A 22,971-nucleotide genomic window follows, 5' to 3' on the forward strand; every position below is an offset into this window, starting at 1 on the left:
TCTGGCACATAAATATCTAGCGATGCCTGTTAAAACAGTGCAATGCGAACACCTGTTCTCACTTTCAGGTGACATTGTAAACAAGAAGCGGGCAGCATGATCTCCTGCAAATGTAAACAAACTTGTTTGTCTGAGTGACTGGCTGAACAAGAAGTAGGACTGAGTGGACTTTCAGGCTCTAAAATTTTATATTGTTTTATTTTTGAATGCTGGGGGGTTTTATACATAATACTACATTTGTAAATTCAGCTTTCATGATGAAGAGGTGCACTACAGTACTTGTATTAGATTAACTGAAAAATACTATTTCTTTGTTTTTTACAGTGAAAATACTTGTAATAAAAAATAAAGTGAGCACTGTACACTTTATTCTGCGTTGTAACTGAAATCAATACATTTGCAAATGTAGAAAACATCCAAGAATATTTAAATAAATGGTATGCTATTATTGTTTAACAGCACGATTAATTGCAATTAAATTTTTTAATCACCTGACAGCCCTAATTTAAAAATAATATAAAATGTAGTTACATTGGCTGTAATCAATGCAAGGACATAGATCCAAAAACATATTCCCCCATTAGGCAAAGGTCTGCCTTAAGTATGTTAATATTGCTCTGTAAAGCCCTATTTGTCAGAGTCCTAGTTATCTGAGAAATTGCCTCTGTTTCCCTACTGTGCCACAATATTTGAAGTCAGATTATTATTAATTATTTGTATTACTACAATACTTTAGTCCCTATATTTAAAGGTTTGGGGGTCTACTGGCAAGGCATTTTCAGGGCAGGGCCCCATAACTTTTGAATTTTCTTTCCTCATTGGTCCATCTGAATCAAAGAGAGAGATTTATTTTAAACACACTGTGCCTTGAAGGTCCACAAACTTTGATTCAGATGGACCAATGAGGAAAGAAAATTCAAAAGTTGAGGGCCCCTGCCCTGAAAATGCCTTGCCAGTAGACCCCCAAACCTTTAAATATAGGGACTAAAGTATTGTAGTAATACAAATAATTAATAATAATCTGACTTCAAATATTGTGGCACAGTAGGGAAACAGAGGCAATTTCTCAGATAACTAGGACTCTGACAAATAGGGCTTTACAGAGCAATATTAACATACTTAAGGCATCTGCAAGGAGCCACTAAAGTCTTTGGAAAACACATTTTCCTTATAGTTAAAACCACTAAGCATGCAGATAATTACATTCTACAAAAATCCATTGAAGACCACTCAGAAGCTGCATAGTTCCCTATGCATCATATTATGGTAAATCTAGCTGGCTGAGTGGAACAAGGACCAACACTCAACTCAATGGCATTTCTCTCTTTGTTTGTGTCTATATGTGATAACTTTTGAACACTGCATCTGACAAATTCCAGCCTTTCAGTTAATGTTATAAGCATCAATGGGCAGAACTCTATTGATTCTGGTGAAAACTGAAAAGCCAGAAGAGCTTGATTTCCATCTTTCAGGCCCACAGAGGGCCCATTTGGTGCTGCAGGCACCAGATTCCTAAAAGCTGCCTAATGCATCACAAGGCAGCAGCATCTTAATATACTGCACTCTCTTACTGGCCGCACAGGTTGGACTACAAAAGTGCCAGAGATGTTTGTATCAACAATGCAGAACTGCTTCTGGCAAGATGTAGCTGACACATAAGAAAACAGTCTCAGACCCATTTGAACATTTAAGTCCCACAGAGCGCACCAGGGATTGTTTGCAGGAAACTGACAGAAGTCTCTCGCAAGAGAAATGAGCTCTTGGGAGAGATGTGAAGGAAGAGCAGGAAGTCACATGATATGGGAAGGAGGCAAGATTGTTCCATGCAGAAAAATGGGGGTGGGGGCGGCATTCAAGGGCATACAATGGGGTGATAAGCAGGGAGGCTTGGGTGAATGCAGATGAGATGGAGGCAGGAGTTGAGCTGGGTGAGAAGTCTGATCTTCATGCAGCAGGCATAGGGAGTGCAGCATAGAGATCTGAAGAACTGATTGACATAAGCAGAGCATCAGGGGAGGAAGGTGATTTTAGGAGTAGCACTTTGGCTGAGCTGAGGGGAAGTAAGGAGAGAGGCAGTGAGGTCAGAGAGGAATCTGCTGCAGTAGTCAAGGGAGATGACCACGGCCGGAATCCAGGCATGTGTGTGTGGATAGGTGGGGGGGCCTGGGGACGGAGAACAGAGAGGATTCAATGGCAACCTGAGTTTGGGTGGAGGCAACGTGGGGGAGTAAAAGCCAACATGGAATTTGTAAGCCTGAGTGGTGGTGAAGTCAGGGACAGAATGGGGAGATCTGCAGAAACTGACTGCAATGAATCTTATGTTCTTCTGTCCCCTGTAGGCCAAAGGGGATGGGAAGTGAATTCCCTGAGACCTATAAAGTACTCTAAGATCCTCAGATGGCAGTGCTCTAGGAGGGCTGGGTATTTGCATTCAGGAGTAGAGTCTGTGTTCCTGCCCCTTCCCCTCCTACCACCTGCCAACAACAGACAATTCTACTGAATCCTTAACAATCACATAAGCTTCAGGTTGAAGGGTTGTGGCACCATGCAGCCAATCAATTCCAAAATTTCAGGGAATATTTTATGCATCAATGTGCAAAACCTTATTGATTTTGGTGAAAATTGGAACACTGGAGAAACCTGATTTCCACTGCTATGAGAGGAAAATCTGTACCAGTGTGTCTATTTGGTGCTGCAGGAAACAGAATTTCTTATATGCTTAATATGTTGTTCTCGCTGACTGAGTGTACAAGTTCAGCCTATGAAAGCAACAAAGCGTGCAACCCTCTAGTAAAAATGCAGGGAAAAGAGATGATGTTGCAAAAGCATGAGGTAGTTATGGGTACATAAGAACGGTCATACTGGGTCAGACCAGTGGTCCAACCAGCCCAGTATCCTGTCTTCTGATATGAGCCAAAGCTAGATGCTTCAGAGGGAATGAACAGAACAAGCAGTCATCAAGTGATCCATCCCCTGTTGTCCACTCCCAGCTTCTGGCAAACGCAGGCTAGGGACACTCAGAGCATGGGGGACATCCCTGATCATCCTCGCTAATAGCCACTGATGGACCTATCCTCCATGAACTTATCTAGTTCTTTTTTGAACCCAGATATAGTTTTGGCCTTTACAACATCCCCGGCAACAAGTCCCACAGGTTGACTTGTTTAGTGTGAAGAAGTACTTCCTATTGTTTGTTTTAAACCTGCTGCCTATTAATTTCATTGGGTGAAAGCTGTTTCTTGTATAATGTGAAGGAGTAACCCACTGGTTCTCAACCTGTGGTCCGCATACCCAACTATGTCTAAGGAGTCCATGAAAGATTTAAAAAACAGACTGAACAGAATTCAACCGACAACAGATTTCTAAAGAGGTCTGCACATCCATTGAAAATTTCCAAAGGGGTCCTCAAATGAAAAATGGTTGAAAGCCACTGGAATAAATAACAATTTGTTATTCATTTGCTCCACACCATTCATGATTTTATAGACTGCTATTATATCCTCCTCTTAGTCCTCTCTTTTCCAAGACAAAAAGTCCCAGTCTTTTTAATCTTTTCTCATATGGAAGCTGTTCCATACCCCTAAACATTTTTGTTGTCCTTTTCTGTAACTTTTCTAATTCTAATATATCCTTTTTGAGATGGGGTGACCAGAACTGCACACCGTATTCAAAGTATGGGCAAACCATGGATTTATATAGAAGCATTATTATATTCTCTGTCTTATTATCTATCCCTTTCCTAATGGCTCCCAACATTCTGTTAGCTCTTTTAACTGCCATTGCACATTGAGCGGATGTTTTCAAAGAATTATCCACAATGATTCCAAGATCTCTTTCCTAAGTGGAAACAGCTAATTTAGACCCCATCAGTTTGTACATATAGTTGGGATTATGTTTTCCACTATGCATTACTTTGCATTTATCAACATTGAATTTAATCTGGCATTTTGTTGCCCAGTGACTCAGTTTTGTGAGATCCCTTTGCAACTCTTTGCAGTCTGCTTTGGACTTAACTATCTTGAGTAATTTTATATTATCTGCAAATGTTGCCACATCACTTTTACCCCTTGTTCCAGATCATTTATAAATATACTGAACAGCACTGGTACCAGTACGGATCCCTGGGGGACACCACTATTTACCTCTCTCCATTCTGAAAACTGACCCTTTATTCCTACCCTTTGTTTTCTGTCTTTCAACCAGTTACTGATCCACAAGAGGACCTTCCCTCTTATCCCATGAATGCTTACTTTGCTTAAGAGCCTTTGGTGAGGGACTTTGTCAAAGGCCTTCTGAAAGTCTAAGTACATTATATCCACTAGATCATCCTTGTCCATGTTTGTTAACCCAAACAGCTAGTTGCAACAGTGTCTTGCAAAGCAAGATGCAATAAACTCCCTAAAGAACAACATGGAGAAGACTGGAAAAAACACTCTAAATTGCTTCTGCAGTTTCATGAAGTCTGAGACAAAGACTAAAAATCATTTTACTCACTCGAAGAATTATAATAGATTGGTCAGGCATGATTTGCCTTTACAAAAGCCACACTAACGCCTCCTCAACAAATTGTGTTCATCTGTGTGTCTGATAATTCTGTTCTTTACTATAGTTTCAACTAATTTGCCTACTACTGAAGTTAAGCTTCCCAGCCTGTAATTGTCAGGATTGTGTCTGGAGCCTTTTAAAAGTATTTAAAACATTAGCTATCCTATAGTCATGTAGTACAGAAGCTGATTTAAATGACAGGTTACATGCCACTTAGTAGTTCTGCAATTTCATATTTGAGTTCCTTCAGAACTCTTTGGTGAATACCATCTGGTCTTATTGATTTATTCATGTTTAATTTATCATTTGTTCCAAAACCTCCTCTATTGACACCCCAATCTGGGACAGTTCCTCAGATTTGTAACCTAAAAAGAATGGCTCTGGTGTACGCAATCTCCCTCTTATCCTCTGCAGTGAAGACAAGCAAAGTATTAATTTAGTTTCTCCGCTATGGCCTTATCTTCCTGGAGCGCTCCTTTAGCACCTCGATTGTCCAGTGGCCCCACTGATTGTTTAGCAGGCTTCCTGCTTCTGATGTACTTGCACTTTTTTTTTTTTTTGGCTGTTAGTTTTTGGGTATTCGGTCCTGGTTTGTGGTACTAAAGGAGCAGAATGCTCTCATATGTAACTTGGTTTAAGACCCCACAAAGCCCAGAGCTGGCCCTGATCTACATAACAATGCATTATATTTCCACTCAGCCAGTGATCAAAATAACTAAAATGTGCAAATTAAATATATACAGAATTTGGTAGAACATCTGAGAAGACAGAATTTTTTGTGTGTGCTAAGTAAAAGGAATTTTTTTTCATTAGGTATAAAGACTCAGTAAGGCCATGATCCTGTATTGTGTAGCTCATAGACTGCTGCATTTGCAGAAAGCGTCATTGAACTCTGTATTGGTACAGAAGTCCACTTTTATCACATACAATGCAGAATCAGGACCCAATATAACATTAAAGTAGAATCACAACTGAATTAATTATTATACTTTCCTCAAAGTAAAATTATTTAGAAGTTCTATTTATGGACCCAAATATCCCTAGAGTTCAAGCAGCTTAAAAAAAAAATCTGCTATAAAGTGAATGAGAGACTCCCATCAAAGGAAAACAAGGGTGGATTTGTAAATAGACAATCTAAACAAGGAACAGCTAATATTATGGAGAAACAATAGCCTCTCCCTGAAGTTGCAAGCAGTTTTCCATTCAAAGGAAGATTCTGGCCCACCTCTACATTGTCCAAAATAGGTCCTTTGTGCTTGAAGTTTCATATGTTGTCTTTGATAAAGATACCAATCTTAGAAAAAAAATAGATGTTTTTCACTTTCTGAAAATTCTAGTGCTTTTTCTCAGGTTATCTTAAAAGCAATTTGACCTAGAAACTTCACATGTGTTTCATTCAAGAATACTTGTGATCTAGTGTACAAGGGTCTAAAGGAGGAAAAATTGGGAAAAAATGCCCTAAATCAAAATTCTGGGTTAATGTACTCATTCCTGATGGACAGTTAAACACCTCAGACTCTTTGATTTTCTTGGTATAACCTGTTGGATTAAAAGACTTTAAAAGATCCCCAGACTTTTCCTTCCTAAAGTGTGCAGATTTCTTAAAGCCCACAGCCCAAAAAAATGTGTTGAAATAAACATTTAAAGAATATGCATTCACAGATAGATGGTCTTTTCCATTTCTAACTTCCACAAAGTCTGCAAGTGTAGCCATAAAAAAAAATGTTGGTGAAATTCTAACAAGCAGGAGACCAAAACATGTTAGTTAACAATTGTAATCTAGGATATATCTTTAAACTGAATAAAACTCTAGTTGGGAATTATTACACCACGACTCAGACCCAGTTTTATTATTATTAACTATTATTATTTCTTTAACAGAGTACAAAACTGTCAAGTAAACCAAGTACATGCCAGTTGTAATACGGATCTTTCGCCTTTTACTAGAAGTATTGGCATTCAAAAAATGTCTTGCTTTCTTGGTTTCCCACATGGAAACTGCTATTTGGACAACTGAGCAAATTTTCATTGCAATAAGCAGCAAGTTGCAGCATGTTCTCATGTTAGTATATAAAGGACCGTTGTGTATATTACCTCATGTACAGTACTGAAATTATACTGTGTTAATTCTAGTTTGATCTGCAGTATGAATGTGTACAACATTTCTCTGAATTGTAAAACAGCAGTGTAAGGAATTTACTTCTAAAAGCAATGTTAATTTAATTAATTAATTATATTATATATTTTACACACACACACACACACAAGATTAAATGTATATATATAGAAAGTTATATATATAGAAAGTTTAAAATAGGGAAATGAACATTTTTCTGTATTCTTACCCTTTCAATACTGTGCTGTAAACGCAATTTCATCCTTACAACTTCCTGTTGTCTAAAAAGTTCTTTAAGTGGATCTGTCAGTGATGGTGGTGGCGTAATCTAGGAAAAAATTGTTACAAATTTAAATTTAACATATAGAGTTTACCTGGACTGGCTTTATAATTGCAAACATGCATTTTAAAAAAAAAGCATGAACAGAATATTTTTCACTGGAAAAGTATATCATCCAGCCCCAAGAGCATAACTGAATTCACAGATTTTTGTTGTAATCGATTAATTACATCACCATCTACCCTTTTATTAAATCACAGAATTAAAGATTAATTTTTAAAAAAAAGTTAAAATCTGTCCATCTGTGGTTAAGTGCCGTTTAAAACAATTATAAAGAGTTCTAAAGGAAAGTAAATTATTTAAACATTATTTGTTATGTGTAGACAGTGCCTTTAGGACTGAATAAGACACACAAAAGAAGAAAGTCCCTATTCCAAGGATCTTGCAATTAGAACACACAAATGAGACAAAATGCACTGGAAAGTCCAAAGGAAGTATTTATAGAAGTGGTATTGATTTTGAATAATGGGTAGATGACCTCATTTTTTAAGTCCCACTCCTAGATAGCAAAACATTCAGATATATTTCCATGTATGCTGTTTTGTAATAGTATTAGTTTGAGGGCAGTTGCACATGTTTATTATTATATGGGAAGCTTCAGATTTAAATGAAGGAAATAAGTATTATATAGTTAACTAGTCTGTACAACAAAACACTGTAAACATAATTGTTTGTGGTCATGATAGTAACCAGACAGCAAAATTAGAGTTGTCTGAGAGGTCATCAGAACCCTGAAATGTTTGTTAAAAACTCTGTCCAAAGTTTTCTTGTTTTATATATACTGCATTTCCATATTTTTATTCTTTACCTAGCTTCTTACCAACAGTGCAGAATATTTCATAACTATTTGATAAATAGAAGAACACTTGATACTGCTTTGGATGGACTACTCAAAACTAGCTGAAATATTGTTTGCCATAACTGGTGTCTAGATAGCACAGCAGAAATACATTTATAGATGAATAGTAATATCATCCACTGTATATAAAACTAACAAACTGATCTAATATCACACGTTGCTATTGATGTGTGTGTGGCTACTCTGGAATACAAGGTATTATACCTACCTCACACTAAACACGTTACATTAAGGATATTTTTGGCATTGTGAAAGAGTGATGTATCTATAAAGATTTATTTAATGACCGATATCCTGAAATAATTTTTACCATAGAATATTATGAAAATGAAGGCAGTCTCTTTTGGAAGCAGGGTTTACCATGGTAATGAACAAATCCCTTTTACTACTTCATATAAATATATATATACACTGCCTGAAAGACATATACTGCTAACATTATGTATCTACTTTTTATGAAAAAACATTTGGTCTCTGGACAGTTGAACAAAACATACAGCATTTGCAATTATGTTCAACTCATGGACACATTTTTAAATAGGCTTAATGCATATCTCATAGCTGTGGCTATCTCTTTTAATTATAAAAGGGGTAAAGGAAATCTTAAATCCTGCTTAATAAACAAGGGAAATTCCAGACACTCAAAATTATGTTCTCTAACATGCCAAGAATCTCACAGTAAATATAGTGAATTTTGAAACTCCCCAGTATGGTCTGGCTTTATAATCTAAGATACTATAAATAAGTACCAAGGCATTAAGAGGGTATTTAAAAAAAAAGTTTTTTTTCCCAATATAGTAGCATACACAAAGACCCAAGAACTGGAACTATTCTATATGGTTGATATAGAACAGTTACTTACCCAACAATAATTGTGGTTCTTCAAGATGTAGTCAGTGTGGATCTTACTATAGGGGCACTTGTACCTCATGCACATGATATCGGATCCTTTTGAAAAGCAGAATCTATCAGGCCACACATGGGCGCTCTGCCTCCTCGCTCTCCTGTGCAAGGGTATAAAAGGCAGAGAGGCTGCGAGTTTCCCTCAGTTCTCTTATAATTCAAAGACTGTGTCAGCCGAGAACTCCAAAAGTGGGGATGGAGGGCAGGTCACAGAATCGATGCTGACAAAACATGAAGAATCAGTTACTATAGGGTAAGTATTCTTTCTTCTTCAAGTATGTGTAAGCGTGGATCCACTGTAGGTGACTTGCAAGCAGTATCCCCTCAGGATGGTGGTAATGAGGAGTTCGAACGGAATTCTGTCAAAAAGATTGAAGGACTACTGTCTGGAATTTGTACCTGATCTAGTGGCTAAGTACAATGCATAATGTTTGACATGTTACTCCACATCACCACTTTGCAGATTTTAGCATATTTTTAAAGCAGACAGAGAATGTCGCTTGAGCTGTGGTGGAGTGTGTCTATGTTCAGTGGGATACGTACACTGGCCAACTGCTAACATATGATATATTGTTTATCTACAGTACTTATATATTCTCTGTGAGGAGATGGCCTGACCTTTAGAATAGCCATCAGAAATAAATGAGAAACCAGTCTGAACAGTTTGGTTCAGACAGTGTAATAAAGTAAGGCTATGGAAACATCCAGAGTATATAACTTCTCTCATGGTATGGAGTGGGGCTTTGGGAACATGACTGTTAATCAGCTGATTCAGGTAGAATTCTGAGACCTTAGGGATGAATTTACGGTGAGGTTTCAGAATCACTTTGTTCCTATGAAATGCTGCGTAAGGAGGTTCAGTCAATAGTGATTAAAGTTCACTCACTCTCCTGGCCAAGCTGATGGCAACTAGAAAGGCTGTCTTTGGAGTGAGATGATATAAGGCGCATTCTGAAAGGAGGTTTGAAGGGAGCCTCCATAAGCCTTGGAAGGATGATACTGTGGTCCCAGTAGGAGTAGGTTCTCTGACCTGATACTGTCAGGTGAGAGGATGACTATATAGGTGGATAACACTCTGAGACTGCTGTAAGGTGAACCTTAATGAATCTGAATAAAAGGCCAGGATGTTTTAAGTACAACAAGTATTCAAGGATCTTCAGTATCATAATCTGCACTAGGCCCAGGCTATGTTAAGCTGTCCATACAGAGAATCTCTTCCATTTTAATAGGTCTTTCTGCTCTGTATCAGGATCTCTTGGACCTGTGGGGAACAGTTTCTGTCCGTGAGTCTCACCCAACCAAAATCCATGTGCCTTCAGATGCAGTGACTTTAGGTCTGGATAGAGTATCTGACTGTGGTGTTGTGAAATCACATCTAGGCAGTCTGAGAGCTGGATAGGCAGTTGAACAGACAACTTTAGCAGGTCAGTCAAGTAAGACTGCCATGGCCAGTCGGGAGCTACAAGGATGATCGTGGCGCTAGTGGTGCCTAGTAGTTGTCTCAGGCTCATGACCCCTCTGGAACAAAAGTTCAGATACTTGGCATCCCTGGTGGCAAAACAGGCCTATCACAGGAGCCCCCCAAGGATGGAAGATTGGCTCTATGATGGAATCCACAGGGAGCAATTGTCATTTATAACAGATTGTCTGCCAGGAAGTCCTCCAGATTGTTACTAAGTTCTGGGAGGTGAAGAGCCATTGGAGTTATCCCATGTTGGTGGCATCATGTCCAGAGCTTCATAGCTAGAAGGGTGATGAGCAAGTGCCTCCTTGCTTGAATACATAGTGCATTGTACATGTTTTGACATCAGGATCTGCACCATGGAATTTTGAAGAACAGGAAGGATTGGCATACAGATTAGCCTGATGGTTCTGAGTTACAGGACATTTATGTGAAGTTTCATATCTTTTGTGGACCAGGTACTTTGCACTTGGACCAGGTAGATGGTTCAGGTGGCCTCCCCAACCTGTCCCTGATGTGTCCATAATTAATGGCATTGTCAAGGAAAGGCCAGAGAATGGTGGTACTCCTTTTACAGTCTTGGATTCTCGCTATTTATCTCAGGTTTTGCAATTACTTGAGGTGGCACTAAGACCTTCTTGTTCATCTGATACCTTGCCAGATAATACATTGACCTGAACTAGAGTTGTAAAAACTGCAGATGAAGTCTGGCAAATGATGTCACATAAATGCAGGCTCACATATGGCCTAACAGCCCACTACAAGTCCATACTGTCTTAGTCAGGTTCGATTCCATCTTGAGTAATAGCAACTACAAAACCAGGAACCTGTCCTTGATCAGGTATGCCCTGGGCAATGTGGAGTCAATTCCAGCTCCTATGAACTCTATCTGTGATGAGATACGAGATTATTTTTTGAAGTTCACCAGGAGGCCTAGCTGGGAATATTTTAGGCACACCACCATCTCTTGCTGGGATGGAGTAGCCATTGATGATGTTTGTGTCCATTTGTCAGAAAGGGGCAAGGTGGTTCCTGAAGGTGGTGACAGGGTCTGGACCGGCTCCACTGTAACTCCCGACACTAGAGTCAAACATTCTGCATCTGGAAGAGGAGAATGATGGGAGCCTCCTGAAGCACCAAAGTCTTTTTCTTGGTGGCTACCTGGACTGTGAGTCCTATGAATAGGATGGTGTCCTTTCCCTCTGTTGGAATTGATATTTGTATGGCTTTATCACAGATTTACCAGGTTGGTGCTACGCCCCAGCCTTCAGTCTCCTGGGAGTAATCCCTTTACTGTGCCAGATCACCAGGGCCCATCCACACAGCCTCAATGATTCTGTGATTTGGCCTTTGGGCTCCAGCACCCTCAAAGAGCTCCTACAGCAAATCCACCTTCTGAGGGAGCAATGCAACTGAGTAAGTATTGCAGAGAGCAGCCTTTTCGAAGCAAAGTAGCATTGATTAGTCAGTTGGAATACAGCATCAGAGAGTAATTAGATTAGCATTAAGTTAGGGAAAAGCATTAAGTTAAGACAGCATCCATATTGGTTGAAGCAATGGCTATGCCATGCCATGATTCTCTGAGGTCCATCTTCACTCTCTGTCCCTATATGTGAGTCTCTGATCGCTGCATGAACCTTAAAAGAGTCCCCATGACACTTCATACCTTTGTTTCCAGTTGCAGTCTTTTTACTCGGCTTCCTTCAGAGAACTGAAGGAAGTAGCCTGCTCTTGGCTGTTCCACTCATTAAGTGTTAATGGACAAGTTCTTGGTTCTTCCATTGTCAACGTAGGGTCTTCCATTCACATGGTGTGTAGATTCCAGCGAGTCCTTGTTAATCTGGTTCCAATCCAGACATTTTACATTATTCAACCCCCATCCTTATCTCCCTTGTCCCAGGAAGGAGAACACCACCATCACCCCACCATGTCCCATCCAATGGGTGGCCATACAAAGTAGGTAGGTACCCTGAGTCTTATATATAGTTCATAAAAATATTACAAAATTCCAACATTCATCACAGGCTTTCAAAAGGAAGACGGTGTGTAATTCTCTAATTAACTCAGAGTGGCTCTTGAGTTTTTAAGCAAATGGTGCTCTTCATCTGTTCTGTTGCTAAAGAGTTCCATCTCTTCAAAGGGCAGTCCTTGATGGTGAACTGTACCTCCTTGGAAATGCTGGCTGCTAGTATCCATGAGGACAGTGTCATGGTGATAGTTGTGGCCATTAATCTCATAGCTATATTGGATGCATCCATGGCCACTCATAATGCCTTTCTGTGACCATCTGGCCCTCTTTTTTTTGTGTCTTTTAGTTCTTCCCTATTCTCCTGTGCAATCTTGGACAGAAAGGGTGTGACTCCTTCCGAGGTGAGGAAGTTAAATTTTGTGAACAGGGCCTGACTGCAAACTATCTGGAGCTGTAATGAAGCAACGGAATACACCTTGCAACTGAAGAGTTCTAGTTTAATGTCTTTTTTCCTTTGGGGTGTCCTTTGTGGACCTGGATTTCTCTTGCACAATTGATAACACCAGAGTTCCTGGATTTGGTTAGAAATATAAATGTCTGAAAACCTTTCGAGGCACCTGAGTATCTCTTTCCACTTGTTTGGATGTGGGAGGAAGAGTGGCCTGAGACAATCAGAGTGCCTTCACTGGCTTGAGTATACCTATGTTGGTTGGGAGTGGAATCCTGGCTAGGCATGTGGAGTTCAGTATTGTTGGGGCTGGTGTCACTGCCTCATCTGGCAACAACGATGATTCTTTGGGAGAGGACAGAGGTTCTTGCTGTTCCTCTGCCACCTCAAGCTGCTCACAGAAACTGATGTCCTGCTTCATCATGTGTGACATGACTAATGACACCATTTTACATCCCAGCCATGCTTAATGTTTCATTCAAAACTTGATGAATACAGTTCTGGATTTGTCAGGAAAAACTGTGAAAGAGCCTTTGGATACTGCGTTATGCCCGCTCTACACTCCCTTCACTTTTGTTGCTCTGTTTTTATGTTCTAGGGCTTCATCTGAACTAAGTGCACAGAAGGGAGCTGGTGACCTTTTAACAACCCAATTTCCCTTTCAAAATTCCTCCATTTTTCTATACCTCTTATTTCAGGGAGGTACCAGGCAATCATTGCAGTATAGCTGGTTAAATCTAAAGCAAAGAAGTATTTAACAAAATCTTCTAATGCTGCAAGGCTACAACATGGCTACCCCTCTGACACTTGAGAGAGAGCGAGAGAGAGAGCGCTTTTTTCCTTGATGTGTGAGAGGGGGATAAGCTCTGGGACATGCTCTCCAGTAAGGCCAATATGGCATGTTGTAAGGTTACTGGCCAGGTCAAGGCAGGTCACCGCAGTGCCATTCATGTCTTGCTTGAGGGGAGGATCCTAACTGAGAAGCCTCTGGTATCCTCCTTAGGGTCACTTTCTGACAGGGGGTGGGGGGGAGGGTGTCTCCGCTTGATGTCAGCAAAATCTAGTGGATTGGAAGTATTCTCTCTCGAAAGATAGTACCTTAGAATAGTGTAGCCTCTGAACCAAGATGTTTCAGCAAAGGACATCAGCTACTCCACTAGGATATATCTCCAGACCCTGATGGGCTCGGCCATTAGTACTGATGTCAGTGTCAAGTTGTCACTCTTCTGTGTGCCATACCAGCAACCTGTGTTGCATTTCCAGTCTTAGAAGCAGTGGATGACTTGCAGGCTTTACCTCTGGAGTACTGGTGTTTATGCCCTCCTTGCAAGATGATCCCATGTGGTGTTCGGAGCCATGCTTATGCTCTGTCCTGTCCTGCCTCTCTGTTGCTTTTCAGTGCCAGGGCATAGGTATGAGATCTATCAGTCCTGAGGCTGGTGCCAAGGCTTTTGTCATCGGTATCAAGGCTGTCAGTGCCAATATTGTTGGCATCCTCACTGATGCCTTTTTTCTCACCAGATCCCAGATCATGGTGCCTGCTTGAAGGCATGCTCAATAATGACAATTTCTTTGGTTCTGATCCGGCAGTTATTGCTTCCTTAGGGTCGGAAGTGGTCCACATGGACTGTTTTAGCAGTAGTTTTTTCTTGAAGACCTGCACACCGAGCACCAGTCCAGGATGTGGCTTTCCCCTAATCAGAGTAGTCTTAGACTATGTCTGTCAATGAGGGGGATGAGGCTGTCACAGGGGAGGAGGGGGGGGTAGGATTTGAATCCTGACAGTTCTGAGTATGCCAGAAGGTGTGGCAGTTAGCACAAAGTGCCTCATACTGCTGCACAGAGAACTTACTGGAAAGTTTTGCCTTTCTTTTCTTTGGAAACATCGAATTTTGGAGTTTGTGAAATAGTAATAGTAGTTCTTATAAGATTTGTGAAAAAATGAATTTTAAAGTTCTGAAGAAAGTACCACTCACTGGGTTCTGTCTCACTGCCATGGGCAGTAAGAGGGAACTGAAGTAGGGTCGCAGTTGCTCTGCCCTTTATGCCCTTTCATGGCAGCATGAGGAGGCACAGCTCCAGACACACTACTCAAAAGGCTTTGATCTCACATGCATGAGGTGCACGTGCACCTACAGTGGAATCCACACTGACACAAACAAAATGAAGAACTTTGTGAATCTGGGCTGATTTTACTTGGAGTACTTCTTACTGTGAGGAATTTTCCAAGTACTTCATAGACAATATACTTCTGGGATTTGGACTGGATTGTCTGCCTCCAGGGTAGTGGGTTCAAGTCTAGCTGAGTCTATCAGTTTTATTTGTTTTTGTTTTTTTTTGCCAACAGCATATCATCTCCTGTTTCATTATACAGAAATGACTATAGCGCCAGTCTTATGTCAGACACTTTACTGAAAAAGGAAGCAGAAGATCTTTTTAAAAAATATAAGTATCTTCTGTAGTGGAGGAATAGTGACAGTTACAGGCAAAGTAAACTTGCTTTGTCTACAAATATTTTTATTCAAGTTTATCAGTTATGCAATTTCGCTCTTAAAATAAAAAAAAATCAAAATGGACAAGTGTTCACACTATCTTGAACAACCTGAAGCTTTTACCTTTTTTAAACCCTCCCCCGCATTCACATACAATAATCCCCCCCCCCCCCAATTCACATACAATATGTAATTTCACAGTAAAAATAAAAAGAGACAGGAAAGAAAAATATCCTGAAACCAAATTTAAATAAATTCCCCCACAGCATACATGACAACTCTGCCTCTGTGAAAAACTGATATTGCACATGGGGAAAAAAATATTTTTTCATACCACTAAATACTGCTTTTTAAAAAAATGAATACTCAGCATAGTGACTTTCATACAAATAACTAAAAGGGAAGAAAAATGTTACTTCATCTAATATTTGTTAACAAATCTTCACTAGTCTACATTATCAGACTTCAGGTGCACTATAACTGCACATAAAGACTTCTCAAGAAGAATTTTAAACAAACAGCAAGTGGCACCATAAAACTGTGAATTAAAACAACTTAATTATTCAAAACTCAGGTGACACTGCAATGGATTTCATTCACATAACTTTTTCTATTACAGTGGTTAGCTATGGTTTGACAACAGAACATCTGTTTTAAATAGCAACTGAAATCCCCCTCCTCCTGAGTAACAAAGAAATAAAGGATTAAATATACACACTACAGACTATTTCCTCCGAACGCTTCAATGTCCAGCCTTTTCTTTTTAAAAAAAAAAGAACCTTCCTTTTGTTGAGCACTGGATATGACTACATTTGGTGCCCAAAGACCACTCGTAGGGTGGCTAGAGGATTGAGGCTGCTGCTGAGTTGTAAATTCATTCCCTCTGCAATGTTCCCAGGAGCTACTGGCCTAGGAAGAAAGATTTGAACCTGAGTCTCGGTAGTGATAAGAAAAACCCATCTTTCTTTTTTTCATGAATATATATCCTTGCAAGGTTTATCATGCATCCTCATTTGACTGGGTCCAGTCCCATTTTGAGCAACGTCATCTAGTGTGTAACCCAGGGCAGAGGAAACAAAACATGTTTCTCTCTTAAAACTCAGGGTGAAATCCTGGCGGCACTGGGCATGCCTACAAAGCATGCTAAATCCAGGGTCTGACTTAGGTTTAAGCCCAAGCCCAGCTTCTGTTTACACATATAGTTTGACTCAGGCCAGGAACCCTCTCTGAACTCAGGCGCTGCTGGGAGGGGCGGGTCAGAGACTGAGTCCCACTGTGATACAGATCAAAGCCCAGGCATTCTATAATGTTGACACAGCTCAAGTCTGGATTGCCAGACTCGAATAGGGAGAGTCCACCAATGCTATCCCACAATCCCTTGGGGCTGCGTTTCCTAGCCCTTCCATCCTAGTTGCTTCCCAGGAACCAGAACAACCTTCTGGTTCAAATGCAGCTGCTCAGTATTTCATCCTTCCATAAAGACTGCTCAACTGGAAACACAGTTAACCCTCTTGCGTATTAGCATGGACAGCACTAAGAAGAATCACTGCATCCAGCATGCTGCTAGCTGGCCAGAGGAACATAGCCCTCTGGTGCCAAGTGAGCAAGATGTTCAGCTTCAGCAAGAGCACAAGAAATGGTTCACGCTTCCACTTGGGTCACAAGAAGGTTCTCCATTGGTCACCACATCCAGGGCTGGATTAACCTATCTCTGCACCCTGGCGTAGGCAAACATACACTTTTCCCGGCCTGGTATGGCGGGGAGACTCTTGGGGAAGGGGGGGGGGCATGTTGGAGAGCGAGCCTGTCCTACATCCACTCTGCATTGGCGGCTCCTGTTCCATAGGGCTGTGCTTGTCTACCCGGCTCCAGGCATTGCAACCTGGTGCCCAGGGTTGCAGTGCTGCTCAGGTTTGGCACGGCTAGAGGCTGCACCAGGTCTCAATGCCCAGAGAAGGGAATTGGGCCTACCCGCACAGGACAGACGCTGCCACTGTGGGGTGAGTGTGGGCAGGCTAGCTCTCCAACCTCCTGGCCCTCCCTCTTGGGGCCTTGTCTCCATCACAGGCTGGGATTAGGTTTGTGGTGCCAAAGCTGAGGATGCATATATGTAATGGTGGGTTGCAAAGAAAGAAAAAAATGCAGTTCATTGATTGCCTTAGTAAAAAGTTTGGGAAGTGCTGCCCTAAGCTACAGGATGTTTGATGTGTCTGTCTCTGACTGACACACAGAGGAAACGTTGTCAGAAGTCCTCTGCAGACTGCGGTCCATCACACAAACTGTTATGAGGGTGAAAAGAGTTGACAGTGGTGGCTTCATGTTGATATATTTATAGATAATGTTAAAAACATCATAAAAATGAAAATAAGAAGGTGTACTTCTAAATAGCATATATAGATTAATGTGAGGTAAAACTCAGATCAAAAGAGGTTATATATTTTTGCCTAAAGGGACCCTTAGTCTCAAAGAACTGTTTGGTGAATTATAACAACTATGTATGGTCTTGGGGAAAGACAGGTTTTACATAAGAGCATTAAAGTCACCAGACTCCTGAGATGGAACAGAAGGCTCTTTATCATCATCCTCCAGGTTCTTTGTCTATCCTTGCCTGAGGAAAACTCATGTTCCTCACAACTGGAAAAGGACTTACTTAGGGAGGATGCCCAGGGAACAGCCCCTTTAAATCTGGAAGTTTTAAAAAAGACAGGAAAATGTGCAGTGGGTGCACAGTGAGAAATGCTAACTATGACTTCATCTGGTCCCATGCTGTTGGAGACAGAGAGGGAGGAAAAAGTGAATGCTAGTACAGCCTTAGAATCATAGAAGATCAGGGTTGGAAGGGACTGCAGGAGGTCATCTAGTCCAACCTGCTGCTCAAAGCAGGACCAATCCCCAGACAGATTTTTGCCCCAGATCCCTAAATGGCCCCCTCAAGGATTGAACTCATACCCCTGGGTTTAGCAGGCTAATGCTCAAACCACTGAGCTACTCCTCCCCACCATTTTAATAAAGAGTGGGTCCATCCAGGGCCCTCCTTAGGCATACACAGCATACGCTGCTGCATAAGGCACCTGAAAATTTGGGGCACCCCTGGGTCTTAGTGTCCACCCACCCATCTCTTTCTATCCCTGTTCTGACCCTTCCCTCAGGCTCCCACTACAGCTGGCTGCTGCAGCCTGGTGAGTCTTCCTCCAGAGGGGATCTAGTACTTAAAAGTGAAAAAGACTTCCAGGCTGCCAGACCTATTAGCACAACATTGAAACTGTTAAAGAGCCATTTAAGTGGTAATGAAGCCATTTAACAGGCATTTGCCAACCCCCAGGTATATGCTGTCAGTTTCTGAATTTGCTGACAAAAACAGTTGTGCATTACTGTAATATTTACTCAGAACATGTTAGTCTACAGGACCTTAGTTTAAAATTTGCTTTAAAAATATTTCATTTGTGTGTCGCTGAAGATTACAAAAATCACATCTCTAAAAAAATCCTTGCATAGATTTTTAGATGCACAATCTGAGTATTCATTTTTAGCCTTAAATGCTTGGATCTTCAGACATAGTTTTTTTAAATAAATCCTTCAAAAGACTACCCTTATCTAAAATACACATGCGAGCCCGGGCTGCCGTCGGGCATAGAGGCACCAGTTTAGTAATACTGCATAGGGCCCCATAAATCCTAAGGATGGCCTTGGGTCCATCAGCAAAGAGACTTCCAAATACCCAGCTTCCGTACATTCTGGCCTTAGCAAAGGCCAAATTGAAAAGCTTATGAGGCAGAAGTAGAGCTGGGAAAGCCATGGGGTTGGGGAGGTCCTTCCCATTTATTATTTCATGCTAAATGGGCTGCAGAGGGGAAAATCCCATGGAGAAGAATACTGCTCACAGGAAGGTGCCTTCTCTGCAAAGGACACAGAAGGGGCACCATCAAACATATAAACCTTACTGGTGGAATAAATCAAAATTTTTAACTCTTATCTCCCCCACTCTCTCTGTCATGAAGGCAAACATGTAAGATAGAAAGACCTCACGAAGCTCTAAAAGTAGCCTTGAGAAGCCAAGAGGCCATTAATAGGTTTAGAACATGAATCTTCCAGTCAAAGATGGATAAACCAACCATCCCTGAGAATCAACCTCTGAGAAAGCCAAAAAACCCCAAACACCTCTGTAGGAAAGTGTAGTATGTGAAACTAAACTGGGAGAGATTAAGCTAGATGTATTTAAACGCAACCTAAACTACCCAGACTTACTGGGATCACTGACACATCTAATGTGTTTACTACAGAGACTTCACTCAACATTTTTCAACTGACAGACAGGAGATTTCTTGTAATGGTCACCTCCTGAAGAGTGTTCACCAGACTTTTAAGTCTTGGGCTGAAGACTCTTTAGGTTAGATCATTTCTTACCTCTAACAATTTTTAAAAAATTAACCATACAGCCCACTATCACTTTCAGAATATTAAGAAATATATAAATAAATAAATTGAGAATAATTGTGTGATACTGAGGAGTTCAAGATCCAAAACAATAAACAGCGGAAAGACTGACTGGGGGAGCTGTATTATACTAGCATGTTTACAACAATGTTGTATATAACATGGACTGTTGCTAAATTTCAGGAAAATTTAAAACTTCAACATCTCTTGTGACTACTTAAGAGGAAACTAACAATTGAAAGATTGTTTGTCAAATTTACAATCTTATTAGCAAAAGATATTTTTCCATATTAAAAGGAAGGTTAGTATTTTTAGTCTCTGACCTTGTCAGTCAGTCCGCAACTCAGCCTTCAATTGTAAGCACAATTTGCACGTTTTGGAGCCACAATTAATTGCAGGCACAAATATTAGTAAATAGTGCAAATTACAGTTAGCCATCTACCTGTTTATGTCTGTGTCTGGAATCCAATACAAGGGTAAAGAAAACAGGCACACATTAAGCAACAAATAGGGAGGCAGCCTCAGGAAATTCTGGCCATAATTTTCTACACATTTTATCAGGAAATATAACTATGATTTCAGAGATTCTTACAGCTGAAGTCTTTAATTTTTTTTTTTTTTTACTTCCTCTGGGCAATGGGTGTAATCTGCCTATATTTGAGTCTCTCAACCCTTCATAGAAATAAATTTGGTAAACTATGCTTCTCATCTCACATTAAGGACATTAATGGTATTCAATTCTTTGTGCTTTTTGGTACAATCTCTAATTATTTTTTATAAATTACATAATCAGTAGAGTTTAACATTAGCAAAAATAATTATCTGTAGCTATTACAGATTAATATTTCTCTTATTCAAAAGAACTATGAAGGACTTTGAATCAACTGCAACCACATTTTTGGCAACTATTTTTTACTTATTTAGTGCCCTTCATCTAAGTATCTCAACGTGTAAGGTAAGAAGTATTATAAGTAAATTGACAGAGAGATTAAGCATAACGTTTTCAGAACTGCTTAAATTATTTAGGAACCTAAGTACCATTGACTTTCAACTCTACCAAATAGCTTAAAACATTTAAGGAATGGTTAAATTACTGGCACTGTCAGGTTAAAAATAACATTTAAAGAACAAATTTCCCTACCCGCATTACTACCAACTCCTTAATTTGTTAAAACTGATACAATTCTAAGGCCTGGTCTAGACTAGGACTTTAATTCGAATTTAGCAGCGTTAATTCGAATTAACCGCGCACCCGTCCATACCACGAAGCCATTTAATTCGACCTAGAGGGCTCTTTAGTTCGAATTCTGTACTCCTCCCCGACGAGGGGAGTAGCGCTAAATTCGACATGGCTATGTCGAATTAGGCTAGGTGTGGATGCAAATCGAACTTAGTAGCTCCGGGAGCTATCCCACAGTGCACCACTCTGTTGATGCTCTGGACAGCAGTCCGAGCTTCGATGTTCTGACCAGCCACACAGGAAAAGCCCCGGGAAAATTTGAATTCCTTTTCCTGTCTGGACAGTTTGAATCTCATTTCGTGGTTGGACATCGGGGCGAGCTCAGCAACACCGGCAGCAATGCAGAGCTCTCCAGCAGAGGAGTTCATGTAATCTCTGAATAAAAAGAGGGACCCAGCATAGACTGACCAGGAAGTCTTGGATCTGATCGGTGTGTGGGGCAAGGAGTCTGTGCTTTCGGAGCTGCGCTCCAAAAAACGGAATGCAAAGACCTACGAGAAGGTCTCCAAAGCCATGAGAGACAGAGGATACAGGCGGGATGCAACGCAGCGCCGCGTGAAAATCAAGGACCCCAGACAAGGCTACCAAAAAATCAAAGCGGCAAACGGACGCTACAGAGCCTGCCACCACTGCCCCACCAGTGACCATGGACTCTGACGATGGGACAGTGTCGACGGACAGTTCCTCGGCGATGTTCACGGATGGGGAAGATGAGGAAGGGTTTGTGGAGGACGAGGCAGGCGACAGCACTTACAACGCTGGTTTCCCCGACAGCCAGGATCTCTTCATCACCGTCACAGAGATCCCCTACCAACCCTCCCCAGCCGTTAACCTGGACCCTGAATCAGGGGAAGGAGCAGTCGGTAAGTGCTTTAACCATGTAAACTTTTATTCTTAATATAACAGGAATCTGAAGTATGTGAAAAGGAGGTCTCTCTATATATGGGGATAGAACAGAAATCCTCCTGGGAGATCTCCACGAAGCTCTCCTGGAGGTAATCGAAAAGCCTCCGCAGGAGGTTCCTGGGGAGAGCTGCCTTATTGGGTGCTCCGTGGTAGCACACTTTTCCGCGCCAGGCTTTCATGAGGTACTCAGGGAGCATTGCCTCCCCGAGCACGGCTGCATAGGGCCCTGGTTTGTGCTGGCTTTCACGCAGCATGCGCTCTCTATGTCCTTCAGTGACCGTCCTCAGGGTGATCTCGCTCGGAGACTCCTGCATCTAATTAGGGGAATTACTGTAATGTTACGCCTGGTCCAAAGTATTTTTAAAAAATCTCCGGACAGACGGCGTAGCAGAGACTCAGCACGCTGCTGCGTGACAAGCGTAACGGAAAGCCAAAGAATCAAATGGACGCTCATGGAGGGAGGGGGGACTGAGGACGCAAGGTATCCCACAGTTCCTGCTGTCTCCGAAAAGCATTTGCATTCTTGGCTGAGCTCCAAATGCTTCTAGGGTCAAACACAGTGTCCACGGTGGGTCAGGGCATAGCTCAGCAATTTACGCACCCCCCCACCCACCGCCAGAAGTGAAAGGGAAAACAATCCTCTGTTGACTCTTTTACATGTCACCCTATCTTTACTGAATGCTGCAGATAGATGCGATGCTGCAGCACTCAACACCAATATCCTTGCTCCCCCCCACCCCCGCCATGGGTGGCTGACGGTACAATATGACTGATATCCATCGTCATCATCAGCCTATTGGCACATGGGGCAGTGCAAAAGGACTGGTAACCATGCCGACTAGCATCCGTTAGGTCGATCAAGGGCGCCTGCGCCTAATTTTTCCTGGTAGATGGTGCAGTATGGCTGGTAACCGTCCTCATCATAGCAACAGGGGGCTGAGCTCCATCAGCCCCCACCCTTCATGTGTAAAGAAAAGATTCAATTGCCCCTGGACTAGCAGAGGGATGCTGGGCTCCTCTCCTCCACACTCCTTAATGTCCTGTCTGGACTATCATAGCAGCTGGAGGCTGCCTTCCACTCATTTCTCACTAACAAGTCACTGTGTCTTATTCCTGCATTCTTTATTACTTCATCACAGAAGTGGGGGGACAATGCTATGGTAGCCCAGGAAGGCTGGGGGAAGAACGGAATGAACAGGTGGGGTTGTTGCAGGAGCACCCCCTGTGAATAGCATACAGCTCATAATTTATGCAGGA

General features: G+C 41.4%; 1 protein-coding gene across 3 annotated transcripts in view; it reads right to left on the minus strand.

Annotated features, from left to right (window-relative positions):
• The window catches only part of ANKRD12 (ankyrin repeat domain 12), a 126,008-nt gene that overhangs the window by 8,355 nt on the left and 94,682 nt on the right, over positions 1-22,971 (minus strand). For all 3 annotated transcript variants that reach the window (XM_039521486.1, XM_039521485.1, XM_039521487.1), the window contains one exon: positions 6,891-6,989. In XM_039521486.1, the coding sequence (XP_039377420.1) occupies positions 6,891-6,989 (99 nt within the window). The remainder of the gene's footprint in view (positions 1-6,890; positions 6,990-22,971) is intronic.

Source organism: Mauremys reevesii, linkage group 2, assembly GCF_016161935.1.
Source record: "Mauremys reevesii isolate NIE-2019 linkage group 2, ASM1616193v1, whole genome shotgun sequence".
NCBI classification, from domain to species: Eukaryota; Metazoa; Chordata; order Testudines; family Geoemydidae; genus Mauremys; species Mauremys reevesii.